At 42.3% G+C, this 23,481-nt stretch overlaps 1 protein-coding gene across 4 annotated transcripts in view; it reads right to left on the bottom strand.

Annotated features, from left to right (window-relative positions):
• Nucleotides 1-94: 94 nt before the first annotated feature.
• LOC139765613 (uncharacterized) overlaps nucleotides 95-23,481 on the bottom strand; it is a 244,706-nt gene continuing 221,319 nt past the window's right edge. For 2 of the 4 annotated variants that reach the window (XM_071693272.1, XM_071693271.1), the window contains exon 20: nucleotides 98-666. In XM_071693272.1, the coding sequence (XP_071549373.1) occupies nucleotides 488-666 (179 nt within the window). In that variant the 3' untranslated portion in view covers nucleotides 98-487. Of the gene's footprint in view, nucleotides 667-23,481 lie in introns of all 4 variants that reach the window. The other 2 variants (XM_071693275.1, XM_071693273.1) reach the window with 2 other exon arrangements.

The raw sequence follows: 23,481 nt of genomic DNA, 5'->3' as shown, positions 1-23,481 counted from the left end.
TCAAACTATTCGCCATTTTTCACGCGTTAGCAAGGTAGCGTTAAGAACAGAGGACTGGGCCTTTAAGGGAATATCCTTACCTGGCCCCCTTCTCAGTTCCTTTTTCTGGAAAATTAATAAAATGGGGGGGGTGGATTTCTAGCTCTCATATTTATCATTTTATCTTTCATCTTCGATGGCTATGACTGGGATGGGCTTTTAATCATGCTATGTCAGGAAAGAAGGGGAGTACCCTGACTAGCTGCAGTTTAATAGGTGGTTAGAGGGTCATGGACACAGGAACGATTATATAATTAAAAAAAATAGTACATCTTCATACAGTGTAATACCTTAATGTGTATAAAATAATGAAACTCGTTCTGTTTCCAACTCTAAATTTCCCCCAAAAATATTAAAGCTGCATTTGGGTTTCATTAGCCATCACCAAGATGTAAATACTTAACCGAATACTTATATAAAAACCCTAGATGTAGTGTCTTGTTTTCACTTATTCATCTATGAGTTTTAAAGTAGTGTTACAAATATGACATTGGGCATTTCCAAGTGATGTTTCAATCTTTTGTAATCCAAAATGCAAAGAGTTTTGAAAACAAAGAAAACTCTTTATTAAGCTGGCAAGGCTTTCTTCCACTTCATCCACCATCCAGGCAAATTTAGGCTCCAGACCTGATGAGAATAAAAAATGAATTTATAAAATATTTCCTGAAAAATATACTTTAATGTAAATTGGAACACATTCACTTTTTTAATACTTTATTGCATATCATCCTCAAGCATGATATCATAAGGAACAAACAACAGCCTCATTTATAAACACCTAATCTCTAGCTGTCGTATAGAATGTACTGAAATTTGCCCTTGTTTAGCCTACTGGCAGCACATCCCAATATATCACTGATTTAACTCAATCCATTTACAGAGCACCTCTTGACCTCCAAAATCTTCAGGCCTCTTTCATTTCATCCTTCCCTTCCTCTTGCTTACCCTAACTCACTCTTGCTTACCCTAACTCAGACAAATAGATCCTCTCAGTCCATCGGACTTTGTTCATCCTCACCATAAGTTGGAATTATTTCAGTACATCCTTGGTCAGCCCTTTTAATTGGGCTCGCCTTACAACCACATCTCTCTCGTATACAGTCGTTTCTTACAAGATCCAAGTCACTCCACACCGCATGTCTTTAGGTGCTTCATTTCCAACACCTCCATCCTCTTCCTTTCTTTTGTAATTATCTGTAATTACATATCTGTACAGTAAACAAAGGGAGTTTTACACGTGGGGTCCCATTCCATAAACATTCGCTTTTGTATGTACTTATATTTCTGAATACTCTTCGCATTAACCACGTCTTCAGATACTTCTTTACATTCAACCACCACTCTTATACAATAAAAGTACTTCTTTACATTTTTCTTAAGTTTCTTGCTCAATTTCAAATGTTCTCTAACTGGTTTATCATTATATCTCTTGAGAAACTATCTACTGCATACGTCATTGATCTGTTCAACACTGTTGATACTATCATACCTGCAAGCATAATCATATTATCCCAAGAGACAGTAACCTCTCTTTCCACATGCTCCTTAATACACCTTAATCCATAGCCATTCTTCCACCAATTCAGCCCCATGGTTCCATCTAATGCTACTCTCACTCTCGGATGCCTATGGCATTCCACTTTGTCAAACCCCATTGCCTTACTTTTGTTCACATTTCCTCTCCTTTTTCAGTTTTCACATACTCTCCCAAACTCTGTCACCAACTTCTGGAGTTTTTCTTACATCTGCCACCAAACTTTGTCATCTGACAACAACAAATGATTCACCTCGTGCCCCACAACCTCAAGCATACTGTAGAGCTGCCCCTTGCACTTAACTCACTCATCACCCCATCTATGAACAGAATAAACAGCCATAATGACATCACAATCTTGATCATCACAACCCACCATCACTGGGAGCCACTCATCCAACTACCTTCCTACTTGCAAACGTTAATTTATTCTCACAGTAAAAACTTACTGCATTTAGTAACTTTCCATTTCCTCATAAGTTTGTATCACTATTATTCACTTCACCAGATCTATAGAGGCTACACAATTAACACACTTTCTCTTAGAATTTCTTAAAAAAGGTCTTCAAAGCAAACACATGGCCCACACATCCTCTACCTCATAAGATTGTGGCATCCTCTCAGCTGCAAGCTGAGATCCTCTACCTAGGGAATTTCAATGTTTCATCACTGGGAATGGTTCAATTCCTCCCATGTAGATTACATTCCCCATTCTGAATGAGCAAGAGCAAATTACATCCCAACCCACCCATATTCCTGACCGCTGTGACCACTCTCCCAATATTCTGGATCTGTTTCACCTCTAATCCTTCACACTGTAAATACACATTGTTGCCCCCAATTGGTTCATCTGACCACACTCATAAATGTAGCCCCTTCTAACTATAAATAATGGCATCTCAACAAAGCTGACTGAAATAACTTACCAATATTCTTTTTTGACTTTCCTTGGCTAAATTACCATCTCTTCTGTAGTATTGCTTCTGTCTCAACCAAACACACAACACAGGTTACCGTGTTGGAAATGGAAGCATTTATCCTCTCTTCCTCCAACACGATCTCTTCCAATCCATGTTTTAATCATTCCTGTTCTGAGGCCATTCCAGCTAATGGATCAGGCACAGTGGCCTTTGAAAAACTCTCCTTCCTCTGCCAACCATTCAGCATTTATCACTGTCAGTAAAGTAATCATTGCAAGTACGGTATCCCTGTGGCAAAGCATTCCTTTTTAAAAGGAAGTGTGGTGACCTCATCATCCACTGATAAGTCTTCCTGGTTTTAGCTAAGGGCATCATTAACAACTTCTGTTGCTCTGCCTTTCCTTTACTATTCTGTTCCAAGAGTAGTATTGTTGTCTCCCATAAACAAAGCAACTATCTTTGGGTCCCATTTCTCCTCTAACTCTACCCTGGATGACTCTAACATTCCTTCACCCCTGATACTCTTTTCACTACTCCTATGCCCTTTCCCGTAATCTCTTTTCAAACTGTCCAAAAAGCGCTTCTCTCTCTATGGTCATTATGGCATCCATCTCCTTGTACTGAAACAATGTGCCTCTGAACTAGCACTTCTACTTGCTTGTCTGTTATGTTCCTGTTAAAAAACAAAACTTTCAGTTCTTCTTGCAAGCATGTATTGGTACATACCATCTCTATAGAAGGATGATCATTTTAACCCCTCTTATCATCCTGTTGCTTAATATTTCCCCTTTAATAACCTGTTGCTAGACATATGTCATTTCTAAAGTCTTTGAATCCTTCCTCAACTCCCATAACCTCAGACATCTTGAATCTCACAGTCTTATTTGTGATCACCAATATGGCTTCTGTATGCGAGATCCACTGGTGATATTCTTTCCTATCTTGTTAATGTCTGATCATTCCTGAAAGATTTTGAGGAATCCTATCTCTTTCAAATATTCCAAACAACTTATCTCTCTCCTTTGACAGTTCTGTAATTCCATGTCAACTCGGTAACATACTTGGTATTACTGTAGCATCCACAAGACCTTGGAAACCCTACATAACAGAAATAGCTGAGTCTGCCTCCAAGAAAATGTTCAGAACAGTTGCTTTGTTTAAACAAAGGACTGATCCATCCTTGTATGGAGTACTGCTCCCACATCTGGGGTGGATTCGCTGGGTCTTTAGAGAGCAGAGTCAGAAGCAGTTCTTACTTTAGATAGCAGAGTCAGAAGCAGTCTGACTTATAAACTCTCTCAAGCCAACTTTAAAACTTGACCTAGTCGCCCAAAGCCATAATGCTGGTTTACTTTCCCTCTTCTAAAGGTATTACTTTGGTTTTTGCTCCCAAGAGTTCGTCACTTGTGTTCCTCCTAACATACCTGGTAAGCTTATGCATCACATGATTATCATTTGGCTGTTGGCAACTCAAGGGTGGGCTGCATAATGACAATTATCTTAGTTTATAGGGATATTATATTTTCATTGTATGACATTATATTTGTATTATTTGTTGCTTTTGTAGCAGGCAATTATATCATATTTCTTTTAAAAGGAATTGTCATGATGCATGGGGTTAAGGTGCGATTCTGTAGTGTTAGAACAATAACAAAAGCTTGGAGCCACTTATGGAAACGCTGTTTCTCTCAATCCCTCTACCTTCTTCACCACAGCCACCTTGACATTGCACATATTACATGGCGTCGGGTATGCCAACATCTCATGTGCTTTTGGTTATGAAGAGGGGCTACTTGTGTGAGAGAGAAGAAGGTTGGAGGCAAGAAATGAGGTGCTGTAAGGTGGCAGGCTCCCTGTGTAATGCACCAAAACCACAGCTCCCTTTGCACATCCAGGCCCCAGAGACCTTTCATGGGTTACTCCAGACACTTCACATGCCCTGGTTCAATCCACTGACAGAAACGTCAACCCCGGTATACCACATCGATCCGATTCATTCTATTCCTTGTACTCCTTTCACCCTGTATGTTGAGGCCTCAACCACTCAAAATCTTTTTCACTCCATCCTTCCACCTCCAATTTGGTCTCCCACTTCTTCCCTCTACCCCTTGCACATACATCCTCTTTGTCACTCTTTCCTCAATGATTCTCTCCATGTGACCAACCCATTTCAACACACCCTCTCCTGCTCTCTCAACCAAACTTTTAATACCACACCTCTCTTACCCTTACATTACTTACTCAATCAGACCACCTCACACCAAATACTGTCCTCAAGCATTTCATTTCCAACACATCCACCCTCCTCTGCACAACCCTATCTATAGCCCATGCCTTGCAACCATATAATGTTGCTGGAACCACCATTCCTTCAAATATACCCACTTTTGCTCTCTTGAGATAACGCTCTTCCCTTCCACATATTCCTCAAAACCCCCAGAACCTTAGCCCCCTCCCCTAGCCTGTGACTCACTTTTGCTTTCATGGTACCATCTGATGCTAAGTCCACTTCCAGATATCTAAAACACTTCACTTCCTCCAGTTTTTCTCCATTCAAACTTGCTGCCTTCATCCATTCCTGTTGCCAACCCGCCACACATGAAATAGCAAACAGACATTCACTGGGAACCAATCACTTTCCACTCTTTCTACTCATACACATGCCTTACATCCTTGGTAAACACTTTTCACTGCTTCTAGCAACTTCCCTTCTATGCCATATACTCTTAATACCTTCCACAAAGCATCTCTATCAACCTTATCATATGATCATATGCCTTCTCCAGATCCATAAATGCTACATACAAATCCATCTTTTTCTAAGTATTTCCCACATACATTCTTCTAAGCAAACACCTGATCCACACATCCTATACCGCTTCTGAAACCACACTGCTCTTCCCCAGTCTGATGCTCTGTACATGGCTTCACTCAATCAATACCTTCCCATATAATTTCCCAGGAATACTCAACAATTTGAACACTCACCTTCATCCCCTTTGCCTTTGTACAATGACACTATGCATGCATTCTGCCAATTTTCAGGCACTTCACCATGAACCATACGAACAGTGAATATCCTTACCAACCAATCAACAACACACACCCCCCCCCCTTTTTTAATAAATTCCACTCCAATACCATCCAACCCTTGCCAGCTTTCATATTCCACAAAGTTTCATATTCCACAAAGATTTCACTACCTCTTCTCTATTTACCAAACCGTTCTCCCTGACCCTCTCACAACAACCGACGTACACCAATTATTCCCTCAACTGCCACATTACTCATCTTTGCATTCAAATCACCCAGGACTATAAACCGGTCTCATGCGCCAAAACTACTAACACACTCACTCAGCTGCTCCCAAAACACTTGCCTCTCATTATCTTTCTCATGCCCGGGTGCATATGCACCAATAATCATCCATCTCTCTCCATCAACTTTCAGTTTTACCCATATCAATCTAGAGTTTACTTTCTTACACTCAATCACATACTCCCACCACTCCTGTTTCAGGAGTAGTGCTACTCCTTCCCCTGCTCTTGTCCTCTCACTAACACCTGACTTTACTCCCAAGACATCCCCAAACCACTCTTCCCCTTTACCCTTGAGCTTCGTTTCACTCAGCTAAAACATCCAGGTTCCTTTCCTCAAGCATACTCCCTCTCTCTCCTTTTTTCTCATCTTGGTTACATCCACACACATTTAGACACCCCAATCTGAGCTTTGAGAAGGATGAGCACTCCCCGCGTGATTCCTTCTTCTGTTTCCCCTTTTAGAGAGTTAAAATACAAGGAGGGGAGGGTTTACAGCTCCCCGCTCCCGTCCCCTTTAATCGCCTTCTACGGCACGTGAGGAATGCGTGGGAAGTATTCTTTCTCCCCTATCCCCAGGGATAAAATATATAAATTTCTTTTCATTTTGCTTTGTTGTTGTCTCCCGTGTTAGCGAGGTAGCACAAGGAAACAGACGAAAGAATGGCCCAACCCACCCACAAACACATGTATATACATACACGTCCACACACGCAAATATACATACCTATACATCTCAATGTATACATATATACACACACAGACATATACATATATACACATGTACATAATCCATACTGTCTTCCTTTATTCATTCCCATCGCCACCTCGCCACACATGAACTAACAACCCCCTCCCCCCTCGTGTGCGAGTTGGCACTAGGAAAAGATAACAAAGGCCCCATTTGTTCACACTCAGTCTCTAGCTGTCATGTAATAATGCACCGAAACCACAGCTCCCTTTCTACATCCAGGCCCCACAGAACTTTCCATGGTTTACCCAAACGCTTCACATGCCCTGGTTCAATCCACTGACAGCATGTCGACCCCAGAATACCACATCATTCCAATTCACTCTATTCCTTGCACGCCTTTCACCCTCCTGCATGTTCAGGCCCCGATCACTCAAAATCTTTTTCACTCCATCTTTCCACCTCCAATTTGGTCTCCCACTTCTTGTTCCCTCCACCTCTGACACATATATCCTCTTGGTCAATCTTTCCTCACTCATTCTCTCCATGTGACCAAACAATTTCAAAATACCCTCTTCTACTCTCTCAACCACACTCTTTTTATTACCACACATCTCTCTTACCCTATTATTACTTACTCGATCAATCCACCTCACATCACATATTGTCCTCTCAAGCATCTCATTTCCAGCACATCCACCCTCCTGCGTACAACTCTATCCATAGCCCACGCCTCGCAACCATAGAACATTGTTGGAACCACTATTCCTTCAAACATACCCATTTTTGCTTTCCGAGATAATGTTCTCAACTTCCACACATTCTTCAATGCTCCCAGAATTCTCGCCCCCTCCCCCACCCTATGATTCACTTCCGCTTCCATGGTTCCATCCGCTGCCAAATCCACTCCCAGATATCTAAAACACTTCACTTCCTCCAGTTTTTCTCCATTCAAACTTACCTCCCCATTGGCTTGACCCTCAACTCTACTGTACCTAAAAACCTTGCTCTTATTCACATTCACTCTCAACTTTCTTCTTTCACACACTTTACCAAACTCAGTCATCAGCTTCTGCAGTTTCTCACGTGAATCAGCCACCAGCGCTGTATCATCAGTGAACAACAACTGACTCACTTCCCAAGCTCTCTCATCCCCAACAGACTTCATACTTGCCCCTCTTTCCAAAATTCTTGCACTTACCTCCCTAACAACCTTATCCATTGACAAATTAAACAACCATGGAGACATCACACACCCCTGCCGCAGACCTACACTCACGGAGAACCAATCACTTTCCTCTCTTCCTACACGTACACATGCCTTACATCCTCGATAAAAACTTTTCACTGCTTCTAACAACTTGCCTCTGACACCATATATTCTTAATATCTTCCACAGAGCATCTGTATCAACTCTATCATATGCCTTCTCCAGATCCATGAATGCTACATACAAATCCATTTGCTTTTCTAAGTATTTCTCACTTACACTCTTCAAAGCAAACACCTGATCCACACATCCTCTACCACTTCTGAAACCACACTGCTCTTCCCCAATCTGATGCTCTGTACATGCCTTCACCCTCTCAATCAATACCCTCCCATATAATTTCCCAGGAATACTCAACAAACTTATACCTCTGTAATATGAGCACTCACTCTTATCCCCTTTGCCTTTATACAACAGCACTATGCAAGCATTCTGCCAATCCTCAGGCACCTCACCATGAATCATACATATATATATATTTTTTTTTATTTTGCTTTGTCGCTGTCTCCCGCGTTTGCGAGGTAGCGCAAGGAAACAGACGAAAGAAATGGCCCAACCCACCCCCATACACATGTATATACACACACGTCCACACACGCAAATATACATACCTATACATCTCAATGTACACATATATATATAAACACACAGACACATACATATATACCCATGCACACAATTCACACTGTCTGCCTTTATTCATTCCCATCGCCACCTCGCCACACATGGAATACCATCCCCCTCCCCCCTCATGTGTGCGGGGTAGCGCTAGGAAAAGACAACAAAGGCCTCATTCGTTCACACTCAGTCTCTAGCTGTCATGCAATAATGCCCGAAACCACAGCTCCCTTTCCACATCCAGGCCCCACACAGCTTTCCATGGTTTACCCCAGACACTTCACATGCCCTGATTCAATCCACTGACAGCACGTCAACCCCAGTATACCATATCGATCCAATTTACTCTATTCCTTGCCCTCCTTTCACCCTCCTGCATGTTCAGGCCCCGATCACTCAAAATCTTTTTCACTCCATCTTTCCACCTCCAATTTGGTCTCCCACTTCTCCTTGTTCCCTCCACCTCCGACACATATATCCTCTTGGTCATCTTTCCTCACTCATTCTCTCCATGTGCCCAAACCATTTCAAAACACCCTCTTCTGCTCTCTCAACCACGCTCTTTTTATTTCCACACATCTCTTACCCTTACATTACTTACTCGATCAAACCACCTCACACCACACATTGTCCTCAAACATCTCATTTCCAGCACATCCACCCTCCTGCACACAACTCTATCCATAGCCCAGGCCTCACAACCATACAACATTGTTGGAACCACTATTCCTTCAAACATACCCATTTATTGCTTTTTGAGATAATGTTCTCGACTTCCACACATTCTTCAAGGCTCCCAGGATTTTCGCCCCCTCCCCCACCCTATGATCCACTTCCGCTTCCATGGTTCCATCCGCTGCCAGATCCACTCCCAGATATCTAAAAAACTTTACTTCCTCCAGTTTTTCTCCATTCAAACTCACCTCACAATTGACTTGACCCTTAACCCTACTGTACCTAATAACCTTGCTCTTATTTACATTTACTCTTAACTTTCTTCTTTCACACACTTTACCAAACTCAGTCACCAGCTTCTGCAGTTTCTCACATGAATCAGCCACCAGCGCTGTATCATCAGCGAACAACAACTGACTCACTTCCCAAGCTCTCTCATCCACAGCAGACTTCATACTTGCCCCTCTTTCCAAAACTCTTGCATTCAAATCCCTAACAACCCCATCCATAAACAAATTAAACAACCATGGAGACATCACACACCCCTGCCGCAAACTTACATTCACTGAGAACAATCACTTTCCTCTCTTCCTACACGTACACATGCCTTACATCCTCGATAAAAACTTTTCACTGCTTCTAACAACTTGCCTCCCACACCATATATTCTTAATACCTTCCACAGAGCATCTCTATCAACTCTATCATATGCCTTCTCCAGATCCATAAATGCTACATACAAATCCATTTGCTTTTCTAAGTATTTCTCACATACATTCTTCAAAGCAAACACCTGATCCACACATCCTCTACCTCTTCTGAAACCACACTGCTCTTCCCCAATCTGATGCTCTGTACATGCCTTCACCCTCTCAATCAATGCCCTCCCATATAATTTACCAGGAATACTCAACAAACTTATACCTCTGTAATTTGAGCACTCACTCTTATCCCCTTTGCCTTTGTACAATGGCACTATGCACGCATTCTGCCAATCCTCAGGCATCTCACCATGAGTCATACATACATTAAATAACCTTACCAACCAGTCAATAATACAGTCACCCCCTTTTTTAATAAAATCCACTGCAATACCATTCATATATATATCTTTTCTTTCATACTATTCGCCATTTCCCGCATTAGCGAGGTAGCGTTAAGAACAGTGGACTAGGCCTTTGAGGGAATATCCTCACCTGGCCCCCTTCTCTGTTCCTTCTTTTGGAAAATTCCAGCCCCCCGCTCCCTTCCCTTTTAGTCGCCTTCTACGACATGCAGGGAATACGTGGGAAGTATTCTTTCTCCCCTAACCCCAGGGATAATATATATATATATATATATATATATATATATATATATATATATATATATATATATATATACATATATATATATATATATATATATATATATATATATATATATATATATATATATATATATATTTTTTTTGCTTTGTCGCTGTCTCCCGCGTTTGCGAGGCAGCGCAAGGAAACAGACGAAAGAAATGGCCCAACCCACCCCCATACACATGCCTTGATTCAATCCACTGACAGCACGTCAACCCCGGTATACCACATCGCTCAAATTCACTCTATTCTTTGCCCTCCTTTCACCCTCCTGCATGTTCAGGCCCCGATCACACAAAATCTTTTTCACTCCATCTTTCCACTTCCAATTTGGTCTCCCTCTTCTCCTCGTTCCCTCCACCTCCGACACATATATCCTCTTGGTCAATCTTTCCTCACTCATTCTCTCCATGTGACCAAACCATTTCAAAACACCCTCTTCTGCTCTCTCAACCACGCTCTTTTTATTTCCACACATCTCTCTCACCCTTACGTTACTTACTCGATCAAACCACCTCACACCACACATTGTCCTCAATATATATATATATATATATATATATATATATATATATATATATATATATATATATATATATATATATATTTATTTATTTATTTTATTATACTTTGTCGCTGTCTCCCGCATTTGCGAGGTAGCGCAAGGAAACAGACGAAACAAATGGCCCAACCCCCCCCCATACACATGTATATACATACGTCCACACACGCAAATATGCATACCTACACAGCTTTCCATGGTTTACCCCAGACGCTTCACATGCCTTGATTCAATCCACTGACAGCACGTCAACCCCGGTATACCACATCGCTCCAATTCACTCTATTCCTTGCCCTCCTTTCACCCTCCTGCATGTTCAGGCCCCGATCACACAAAATCTTTTTCACTCCATCTTTCCACCTCCAATTTGGTCTCCCTCTTCTCCTCGTTCCCTCCACCTCCGACACATATATCCTCTTGGTCAATCTTTCCTCACTCATTCTCTCCATGTGCCCAAACCACTTCAAAACACCCTTTTCTGCTCTCTCAACCACGCTCTTTTTATTTCCACACATCTCTCTTACCCTTACGTTACTCACTCGATCAAACCACCTCACACCACACATTGTCCTCAAACATCTCATTTCCAGCACATCCATCCTCCTGCGCACAACTCTATCCATAGCCCACGCCTCGCAACCATACAACATTGTTGGATCCACTATTCCTTCAAACATACCCATTTTTGCTTTCTGGGATAATGTTCTCGACTTCCACACATTCTTCAAGGCCCCCAGAATTTTCGTCCCCTCCCCCACCCTATGATCCACTTCCGCTTCCATGGTTCCATCCGCTGCCAGATCCACTCCCAGATATCTTAACACTTCACTTCCTCCAGTTTTTCTCCATTCAAACTCACCTCCCAATTGACTTGACCCTCAACCCTACTGTACCTAATAACCTTGCTCTTATTCACATTTACTCTTAACTTTCTTCTTCCACACACTTTACCAAACTCAGTCACCAGCTTCTGCAGTTTCTCACATGAATCAGCCACCAGCGCTGTATCATCAGCGAACAACAACTGACTCACTTCCCAAGCTCTCTCATCCCCAACAGACTTCATACTTGCCCCTCTTTCCAAAACTCTTGCATTTACCTCCCTAACAACCCCATCCATAAACAAATTAAACAACCATGGAGACATCACACACCCCTGCCGCAAACCTACATTCACTGAGAACCAATCACTTTCCTCTCTTCCTACACGTACACATGCCTTACATCCTCGATAAAAACTTTTCACTGCTTCTAACAACTTTCCTCCCACACCATATATTCTTAACACCTTCCACAGAGCATCTCTATCAACTCTATCATATGCCTTCTCCAGATCCATAATGCTACATACAAATCCATTTGCTTTTCTAAGTATTTCTCACATACATTCTTTAAAGCAAACACCTGATCCACGCATCCTCTACCACTTCTGAAACCACACTGCTCTTCCCCAATCTGATGCTCTGTACATGCCTTCACCCTCTCAATCAATATCCTCCCATATAATTTACCAGGAATACTCAACAAACTTATACCTCTGTAATTTGAGCACTCACTCTTATCCCCTTTGCCTTTGTACAATGGCACTATGCACGCATTCCGCCAATCCTCAGGCACCTCACCATGAGTCATACATACATTAAATAACCTTACCAACCAGTCAACAATATAGTCACCCCCTTTTTTAATAAATTCCACTGCAATACCATCCAAACCTGCTGCCTTGCCGGCTTTCATCTTCCGCAAAGCTTTTACTACCTCTTCTCAGTTTACCAACTCATTTTCCCTAACCCTCGCACTTTGCACACCACCTCGACCAAAACACCCTATATCTGCCACTCTATCATCAAACACATTCAACAAACCTTCAAAATACTCACTCCATCTCCTTCTCACATCACCACTACTTGTTATCACCTCCCCATTTGCGCCCTTCACTGAAGTTCCCATTTGCTCCCTTGTCTTACGCACTTTATTTACCTCCTTCCAGAACATCTTTTTATTCTCCCTAAAATTTAATGATACTCTCTCACCTCAACTCTCATTTGCCCTTTTTTTCACCTCTTGCACCTTTCTCTTGACCTCCTGTCTCTTTCTTTTATACGTCTCCTACTCAATTTCATTTTTTCCCTGTAAAAATCGTCCAAATGCCTCTCTCTTCTCTTTCACTAATACTCTTACTTCTTCATCCCACCACTCACTACCCTTTCTAATCAACCCACCTCCCACTCTTCTCATGCCACAAGCATCTTTTGCGCAATCCATCACTGATTCCCTAAATACATCCCATTCCTCCCCCACTCCCCTTACTTCCATTGTTCTCACCTTTTTCCATTCTGTACTCAGTCTCTCCTGGTACTTCCTCACACAGGTCTCCTTCTCAAGCTCACTTACTCTCACCACCCTCTTCACCCCAACATTCACTCTTCTTTTCTGAAAACCCATACAAATCTTCACCTTAGCCTCCACAAGATAATGATCAGACATCCCTCCAGTTGCACCTCTCAGCACATTAACATCCAAAAGTCTCTCTTTCGCACGCCTGTCAATTAACACGTAATCCAATAACGCTCTCTGGCCATCTCTCCTACTTACATAAGTATACTTATGTATATCTCGCTTTTTAAACCAGGTATTCCCAATCATCAGTCCTTTTTCAGCACATAAATCTACAAGCTCTTCACCATTTCCATTTACAACACTGAACACCCCATGTATACCAATTATTCCCTCAACTGCCACATTACTCACCTGTGTAGGTATGTATATTTGCGTGTGTGGACGTATGTATGTACATGTGTGTGGGGGGGGGTTGGGCCATTTCTTTCGTCTGTTTCCTTGCGCTACCTCGCAAATGCGGGAGACAGCGACAAAGTATAATAAAATAAATAAATATATATATATATATATATATATATATATATATATATATATATATATATATATATATATATATATATGCGGGAAATGGCGAATAGTTTGAAAGAAAAGAAAAAAATATATATATATATATATATATATATATATATATATATATATATATATATATATATATATATATTCCTGGGGATAGGGGAGAAAGAATACTTCCCACGTATTCCCTGTGTGTCGTAGAAGGCGACTAAAACGGGAGGGAGTGGGGGCCTGGAAATCCTCCCCTCTTGGGTTTTTTTTTTTTTTTTATTTATTTATTTTTTTTTATTTTTTTTAAACTTTCCAAAAGAAGGAACAGAGAAGGGAGCCAGGTGAGGATATTTCCTCAGAGGCCCAGTCCTCTTTTCTTAACGCTACCTTGCTAATGTGGGAAATGGCGAATAGTTTAAAAAAAAAATATATATATATATATATATATATATATATATATATATATATATATATATATGATGGCCGCGTGTACAACTTCCTGGAGCGGCCCACAGGCTGGAAGTGTTTCCTCTACCACTTCTCCGTATCCTCGAGGCTGCCAAATATGAATCGACGCTGCGTTCAAATCTGTGGACAACGGCCGGGCTCATAACGTCTTCGATGTGGCCCGGGCTATCGTGCCAGCCTATGCGGCACTTCAGCAACCCGGAATTATTCCCTGAAACAACGCTTGGAAGGAGGCAAAAGTGATATTGTGACAGTGATTGTGTCAGCGTCGCGTCTCCTCGCCGCAGTGTATCGAGACAGACTTCCCCAGAACTTTTTAAAGGGGAAGAAAATGTTTATAGTTGTGTTACTGGAGTGATAGTTTTCATGCATGGTGTTTTGACAAGAAAATAGTGAAGTTGGAGAAAAATGTAGCTTAGACATTGAAGCTTATTGATTCAGTGGTGAAATTGATGAGAACTGCTATTGACGTTTGTGTGAATAAATTGTACATTTCCTTTTCCATAGCCAGAGGTTGAACCATTATGTGACGTTCATTTTTTCATTCATTTCAAGCTAAAAGTTTGTTTTCTAAATTGTTTCTTACATTTTTCATATGTATATATATGTGTGTGTGTGTGTGTGTGTATGTGCGTATGTGTGTGTATGTGTGTGTGTGTGGGTGTGTATATATATATGTATATTATCCCTGGGGATAGGGGTGAAAGAATACTTCCCACGTATTCCTCGCGTGTCGTAGAAAGCGACTAGAGGGGACGGGAGCGGGGGGCCGGAAATCCTCCCCTCCTTGTATTAACTTTCTAAAATGGGAAACAGAAGAAGGAGTCACGCGGGGAGTGCTCATCCTCCTCGAAGGCTCAGAGTGGGGTGCCTAAATGTGTGTGGATGTAACCAAGATGTGAAAAAAGGAGAGATAGGTAGTATGTTTGAGGAAAGGAACCTGGATGTTTTGGCTCTGAGTGAAACGAAGCTCAAGGGTAAAGGGGAAGAGTGGTTTGGAAATGTCTGGGGAGTGAAGTCAGGGGTTAGTGAGAGGACAAGAGCAAGGGAAGGGGTAGCAATACTCCTGAAACAGGAGTTGTGGGAGTATGTGATAGAATGTAAGAAAGTAAATTCTCGATTAATATGGGTAAAATTGAAAGTTGATGGAGAGAGGTGGGTGATTATTGGTGCATATGCACCTGGGCATGAGAAGAAAGATCATGAGAGGCAAGTGTTTTGGGAGCAGCTAAATGAGTGTGTTAGCGGTTTTGATGCACGAGACCGGGTTATAGTGATGGGTGATTTGAATGCAAAGGTGAGTAATGTGGCAGTTGAGGGAATAATTGGTGTGCATGGGGTGTTCAGTGTTGTAAATGGAAATGGTGAGGAGCTTGTAGATTTATGTGCTGAAAAAGGACTGATGATTGGGAATACCTGGTTTAAAAAGCGAGATATACATAAGTATACTTATGTAAGTAGGAGAGATGGCCAGAGAGCGTTATTGGATTACGTGTTAATTGACAGGCGTGCGAAAGAGAGACTTTTGGATGTCAATGTGCTGAGAGGTGCAACTGGAGGGATGTCTGATCATTATCTTGTGGAGGCTAAGGTGAAGATTAGTATGGGTTTTCAGAAAAGAAGAGTGAATGTTGGGGTGAAGAAGGTGGTGAGAGTAAGTGAGCTTGGGAAGGAGACCTGTGTGAGGAAGTATCAGGAGAGACTGTGTACAGAATGGAAAAAGGTGAGAACAATGGAAGTAAGGGGAGTGGGGGAGGAATGGGATGTATTTAGGGAATCAGTGATGGATTGCGCAAAAGATGCTTGTGGCATGAGAAGAGTGGGAGGTGGGCTGTTTAGAAAGGGTAGTGAGTGGTGGGATGAAGAAGTAAGAGTATTAGTGAAAGAGAAGAGAGAGGCATTTGGACGATTTTTGCAGGGAAAAAATGCAATTGAGTGGGAGAAGTATAAAAGAAAGAGACAGGAGGTCAAGAGAAAGGTGCAAGAGGTGAAAAAAAGGGCAAATGAGAGTTGGGGTGAGAGACTATCAGTAAATTTTAGGGAGAATAAAAAGATGTTCTGGAAGGAGGTAAATAGGGTGCGTAAGACAAGGGAGCAAATGGGAACTTCAGTGAAGAGCGTAAATGGGGAGGTGATAACAAGTAGTGGTGATGTGAGAAGGAGATGGAATGAGTATTTTGAAGGTTTGTTGAATGTGTCTGATGACAGAGTGGCAGATATAGGGTGTTTGGGTCGAGGTGGTGTGCAAAGTGAGAGGGTTAGGGAAAATGATTTGGTAAACAGAGAAGAGGTAGTAAAAGCTTTGCGGAAGATGAAAGCCGGCAAGGCAGCAGGTTTGGATGGTATTGCAGTGGAATTTATTAAAAAAGGGGGTGACTGTATTGTTGACTGGTTGGTAAGGTTATTTAATGTATGTATGACTCATGGTGAGGTGCCTGAGGATTGGCGGAATGCGTGCATAGTGCCATTGTACAAAGGCAAAGGGGATAAGAGTGAGTGCTCAAATTACAGAGGTATAAGTTTGTTGAGTATTCCTGGTAAATTATATGGGAGGGTATTGATTGAGAGGGTGAAGGCAGGTACAGAGCATCAGATTGGGGAAGAGCAGTGTGGTTTCAGAAGTGGTAGAGGATGTGTGGATCAGGTGTTTGCTTTGAAGAATGTATGTGAGAAATACTTAGAAAAGCAAATGGATTTGTATGTAGCATTTATGGATCTGGAGAAGGCATATGATAGAGTTGATAGAGATGCTCTGTGGAAGGTATTAAGAATATATGGTGTGGGAGGCAAGTTGTTAGAAGCAGTGAAAAGTTTTTATCGAGGATGTAAGGCATGTGTACGTGTAGGAAGAGAGGAAAGTGATTGGTTCTCAGTGAATGTAGGTTTGCGGCAGGGGTGTGTGATGTCTCCATGGTTGTTTAATTTGTTTATGGATGGGGTTGTTAGGGAGGTAAATGCAAGAGTCTTGGAAAGAGGGGCAAGTATGAAGTCTGTTGGGGATGAGAGAGCTTGGGAAGTGAGTCAGTTGTTGTTCGCTGATGATACAGCGCTGGTGGCGGATTCATGTAAGAAACTGCAGAAGCTGGTGACGGAGTTTGGTAAAGTGTGTGGAAGAAGAAAGTTAAGAGTAAATGTGAATAAGAGCAAGGTTATTAGGTACAGTAGGGTTGAGGGTCAAGTCAATTGGGAGGTGAGTTTAAATGGAGAAAAACTGGAGGAAGTGAAGTGTTTTAGATATCTGGGAGTGGATCTGTCAGCGGATGGAACCATGGAAGCGGAAGTGGATCATAGGGTGGGGGAGGGGGCGAAAATTTTGGGAGCCTTGAAAAATGTGTGGAAGTCGAGAACATTATCTCGGAAAGCAAAAATGGGTATGTTTGAAGGAATAGTGGTTCCAACAATGTTGTATGGTTGCGAGGCGTGGGCTATGGATAGAGTTGTGCGCAGGAGGATGGATGTGCTGGAAATGAGATGTTTGAGGACAATGTGTGGTGTGAGGTGGTTTGATCGAGTAAGTAACGTAAGGGTAAGAGAGATGTGTGGAAATAAAAAGAGCGTGGTTGAGAGAGCAGAAGAGGGTGTTTTGAAATGGTTTGGGCACATGGAGAGAATGAGTGAGGAAAGATTGACCAAGAGGATATATGTGTCGGAGGTGGAGGGAACGAGGAGAAGAGGGAGACCAAATTGGAGGTGGAAAGATGGAGTGAAAAGGATTTTGTGTGATCGGGGCCTGAACATGCAGGAGGGTGAAAGGAGGGCAAGGAATAGAGTGAATTGGAGCGATGTGGTATACAGGGGTTGACGTGCTGTCAGTGGATTGAATCAAGGCATGTGAAGCGTCCGGGGTAAACCATGGAAAGCTGTGTAGGTATGTATATTTGCGTGTGTGGACGTGTGTATGTACATGTGTATGGGGGGGGTTGGGCCATTTCTTTCGTCTGTTTCCTTGCGCTACCTCGCAACCGCGGGAGACAGCGACGAGGTAAAAAAAAAAAAAAAAAAAAAAAAAAAAAAAAAAATATATATATATATATATATATATATATATATATATATATATATATATATATATATATATATATTATCCCTAGGGATAGGGGAGAAAGAATACTTCCCACGTATTCACTGCGTGTCGTAGAAGGCGACTAAAAGGGGAGGGAGCGGGTGGCTGAAAGTCCTCCCCTCTCTTTTTTTTTTTTTTTTCCAAAAGAAGGAACAGAGAAGGGGGCCAGGTGAGGATTTTCCCTCTAAGGATCGGTCCTCTGTTCTTAACGCTACCTCACAAATGCGGGAAATGGCGAATCGTATGAAAAAAAAAAAAAAAAAAAATATATATATATATATTTTTTTTTTGCTTTGTCGCTGTCTTTCGCGTTTGCGAGGTAGCGCAAGGAAACGGACGAAGGATATGGCCCAACCCACCCCCATACACATGTATATACATACATCCACACACGCAAATATACATACCTAAACTGCTTTCCATGGTTTACCCCAGACGCTTCACATGCCCTGATTCAATCCATTGACAGCACATCAACCCCGGTATACCACATCGATCCAATTCACTCTATTCCTTGCCCTCCTTTCACCCTCCTGCATGTTCAGGCCCTGATCACACAAAATCTTTTTCACTCCATCTTTCCACCTCCAATTTGGTCTCCCACTTCTCCTCGTTCCCTCCATCTCCGACACATATATCCTCTTGGTCAATCTTTCCTCACTCATTCTCTCCATGTGCCCAAACCATTCCAAACACCCTCTTCTGCTCTCTCAACCACGCTCTTTTTATTTCCACACATCTCTCTTACCCTTACGTTACTCACTCGATCAAATCACCTCACACCACACACTGTCCTCAAACATCTCATTTCCAGCACATCCATCCTCCTGCGCACAACTCTATCCACAGCCCATGCCTCGCAACCATACAACATTGTTGGAACCACTATTCCTTCAAACATACCCATTTTTGCTTTCCGAGATAATGTTCTTGACTTCCACACATTCTTCAAGGCTCCCAGAATTTTCACCCCCTCCCCCACCCTATGATCCACTTCCGCTTCCATGGTTCCATCCGCTGCCAGATCCACTCCCAGATATCTAAAACACTTTACTACCTCCAGTTTTTCTCCATTCAAACTTATCTCCCAATTGACTTGACCTTCAACCCTACTGTACCTAATAACCTTGCTCTTATTCACATTTACTCTTAACTTTCTTCTTTCACACACTTTACCAAATTCAGTCACCAGCTTCTGCAGTTTCTCACATGAATCAGCCACCAGCGCTGTATCATCAGAGAACAGCAACTGACTCACTTCCCAAGCTCTCTCATCCCCAACAGACTTCATACTTGCCCCTCTTTCCAAAACTCTTGCATTCACCTCCCTAACAACCCCATCCATAAATAAATTAAACAACCATGGAGACATCACACACCCCTGCCGCAAACCTACATATATATATATATATATATATATATATATATATATATATATATATATATATATATATATATATATTATATTTCTTTATTTTATTATACTTTGTCGCTGTCTCCCGCGTTTGCGAGGTAGCGCAAGGAAACAGACAAAAGAAATGGCCCAACCCCCCCCCATACACATGTATATACATACGTCCACACACGCAAATATACATACCTACACAGCTTTCCATGGTTTACCCCAGACGCTTCACATGCCTTGATTCAATCCACTGACAGCACGTCGACCCCGGTATACCACATAGCTCCAATTCACTCTATTCCTTGCCCTCCTTTCACCCTCCTGCATGTTCAGGCCCCGATCACACAAAATCTTTTTCACTCCATCTTTCCACCTCCAATTTGGTCTCCCTCTTCTCCTCGTTCCCTCCACCTCTGACACATATATCCTCTTGGTCAATCTTTCCTCACTCATTCTCTCCATGTGCCCAAACCACTTCAAAACACCCTCTTCTGCTCTCTCAACCACGCTCTTTTTATTTCCACACATCTCTCTTACCCTTACGTTACTCACTCGATCAAACCACCTCACACCACACATTGTCCTCAAACATCTCATTTCCAGCACATCCATCCTCCTGCGCACAACTCTATCCATAGCCCACGCCTCGCAACCATACAACATTGTTGGAACCACTATTCCTTCAAACATACCCATTTTTGCTTTCCGAGATAATGTTCTCGACTTCCACACATTCTTCAAGGCCCCCAGAATTTTCGCCCCCTCCCCCACCCTATGATCCACTTCCGCTTCCATGGTTCCATCCGCTGCCAGATCCACTCCCAGATATCTAAAACACTTCACTTCCTCCAGTTTTTCTCCATTCAAACTCACCTCCCAATTGACTTGACCCTCAACCCTACTGTACCTAATAACCTTGCTCTTATTCACATTTACTCTTAACTTTCTTCTTCCACACACTTTACCAAACTCAGTCACCAGCTTCTGCAGTTTCTCACATGAATCAGCCACCAGCGCTGTATCATCAGCGAACAACAACTGACTCACTTCCCAAGCTCTCTCAGCCCCAACAGACTTCATACTTGCCCCTCTTTCCAAAACTCTTGCATTTACCTCCCTAACAACCCTATCCATAAACAAATTAAACAACCATGGAGACATCACACACCCCTGCCGCAAACCTACATTCACTGAGAACCAATCACTTTCCTCTCTTCCTACACGTACACATGCCTTACATCCTCGATAAAAACTTTTCACTGCTTCTAACAACTTTCCTCCCACACCATATATTCTTAATACCTTTCACAGAGCATCTCTATCAACTCTATCATATGCCTTCTCCAGATCCATAAATGCTACATACAAATCCATTTGCTTTTCTAAGTATTTCTCACATACATTCTTCAAAGCAAACACCTGATCCACACATCCTCTACCACTTCTGAAACCACACTGCTCTTCCCCAATCTGATGCTCTGTACATGCCTTCACCCTCTCAATCAATATATATATATATATATTTTTTTTTTTTTTTTTTTTTTTTTATACTTTGTCGCTGTCTCCCGCGTTTGCGAGGTAGAGCAAGGAAACAGACGAAAGAAATGGCCCAACCCCCCCCCCCCCATACACATGTACATACACACGTCCACACACGCAAATATACATACCTACACAGCTTTCCATGGTTTACCCCAGACGCTTCACATGCCTTGCTTCAATCCACTGACAGCACGTCAACCCCTGTATACCACATGACTCCAATTCACTCTATTTCTTGCCCTCCTTTCACCCTCCTGCATGTTCAGGCCCCGATCACACAAAATCTTTTTCACTCCATCTTTCCACCTCCAATTTGGTCTCCCTCTTCTCCTCGTTCCCTCCACCTCCGACACATATATCCTCTTGGTCAATCTCTCCTCACTCATTCTCTCCATGTGCCCAAACCATTTCAAAACACCCTCTTCTGCTCTCTCAACCACGCTCTTTTTATTTCCACACATCTCTCTTACCCTTACGTTACTTACTCGATCAAACCACCTCACACCACACATTGTCCTCAAACATCTCATTTCCAGCACATCCATCCTCCTGCGCACATCTCTATCCATAGCCCACGCCTCGCAACCATACAACATTGTTGGAACCACTATTCCCTCAAACATACCCATTTTTGCTTTCCGAGATAATGTTCTCGACTTCCACACATTTTTCAAGGCTCCCAAAATTTTCGCCCCCTCCCCCATCCTATGATCCACTTCCGCTTCCATGGTTCCATCCGCTGACAGATCCACTCCCAGATATCTAAAACACTTCACTTCCTCCAGTTTTTCTCCATTCAAACTCACCTCCCAATTGACTTGACCCTCACCCCTACTGTACCTAATAACCTTGCTCTTATTCACATTTACTCTCAACTTTCTTCTTCCACACACTTTACCAAACTCAGTCACCAGCTTCTGCAGTTTCTCACATGAATCAGCCACCAGCGCTGTATCATCAGCGAACAACAACTGACTCACTTCCCAAGCTCTCTCATCCCCAACAGACTTCATACTTGCCCCTCTTTCCAGGACTCTTGCATTTACCTCCCTTACAACCCCATCCATAAACAAATTAAACAACCATGGAGACATCACACACCCCTGCCGCAAACCTACATTCACTGAGAACCAATCACTTTCCTCTCTTCCTACACGTACACATGCCTTACATCCTCGATAAAAACTTTTCACTGCTTCCAACAACTTGCCTCCCACACCATATATTCTTAATACCTTCCACAGAGCATCTCTATCAACTCTATCATATGCCTTCTCCAGATCCATAAATGCTACATACAAATCCATTTGCTTTTCTAAGTATTTCTCACATACATTCTTCAAAGCAAACACCTGATCCACACATCCTCTACCACTTCTGAAACCGCACTGCTCTTCCCCAATCTGATGCTCTGTATATATATATATATATATATATATATATATATATATATATATTTTTTTTTTGCTTTGTCGCTGTCTCCCGCGTTTGCGAGGTAGCGCAAGGAAACAGACGAAAGAAATGGCCCAACCCATCCCCATATACATGTATATACATACACGTCCATACACGCAAATATACATACCTACACAGCTTTCCATGGTTTACCCCAGACGCTTCACATGCCCTGATTCAATCCACTGACAGCACGTCAACCCCGGTATACCACATCGATCCAATTCACTCTATTCCTTGCCCTCCTTTCACCCTCCTGCATGTTCAGGCCCCGATCACACAAAATCTTTTTCACTCCATCTTTCCACCTCCAATTTGGTCTCCCACTTCTCCTCGTTCCCTCCACCTCCGACACATATATCCTCTTGGTCAATCTTTCCTCACTCATTCTCTCCATGTGCCCAAACCATTTCAAAACACCCTCTTCTGCTCTCTCAACCACGCTCTTTTTATTTCCACACATCTCTCTTACCCTTACGTTACTTACTCGATCAAAACACCTCACACCACACATTGTCCTCAAACATCTCATTTCCAGCACATCCACCCTCCTGCGCACAACTCTATCCATAGCCCACGCCTCGCAACCATACAAAATTGTTGGAACCACTATTCCTTCAAATATACCCATTTTTGCTTTCCGAGATAATGTTCTCGACTTCCAAACAT

Source organism: Panulirus ornatus, chromosome 55, assembly GCF_036320965.1.
Source record: "Panulirus ornatus isolate Po-2019 chromosome 55, ASM3632096v1, whole genome shotgun sequence".
Classification (NCBI taxonomy): Eukaryota; Metazoa; Arthropoda; class Malacostraca; order Decapoda; family Palinuridae; genus Panulirus; species Panulirus ornatus.
This window is presented reverse-complemented; position numbering and strand designations above follow the sequence as displayed.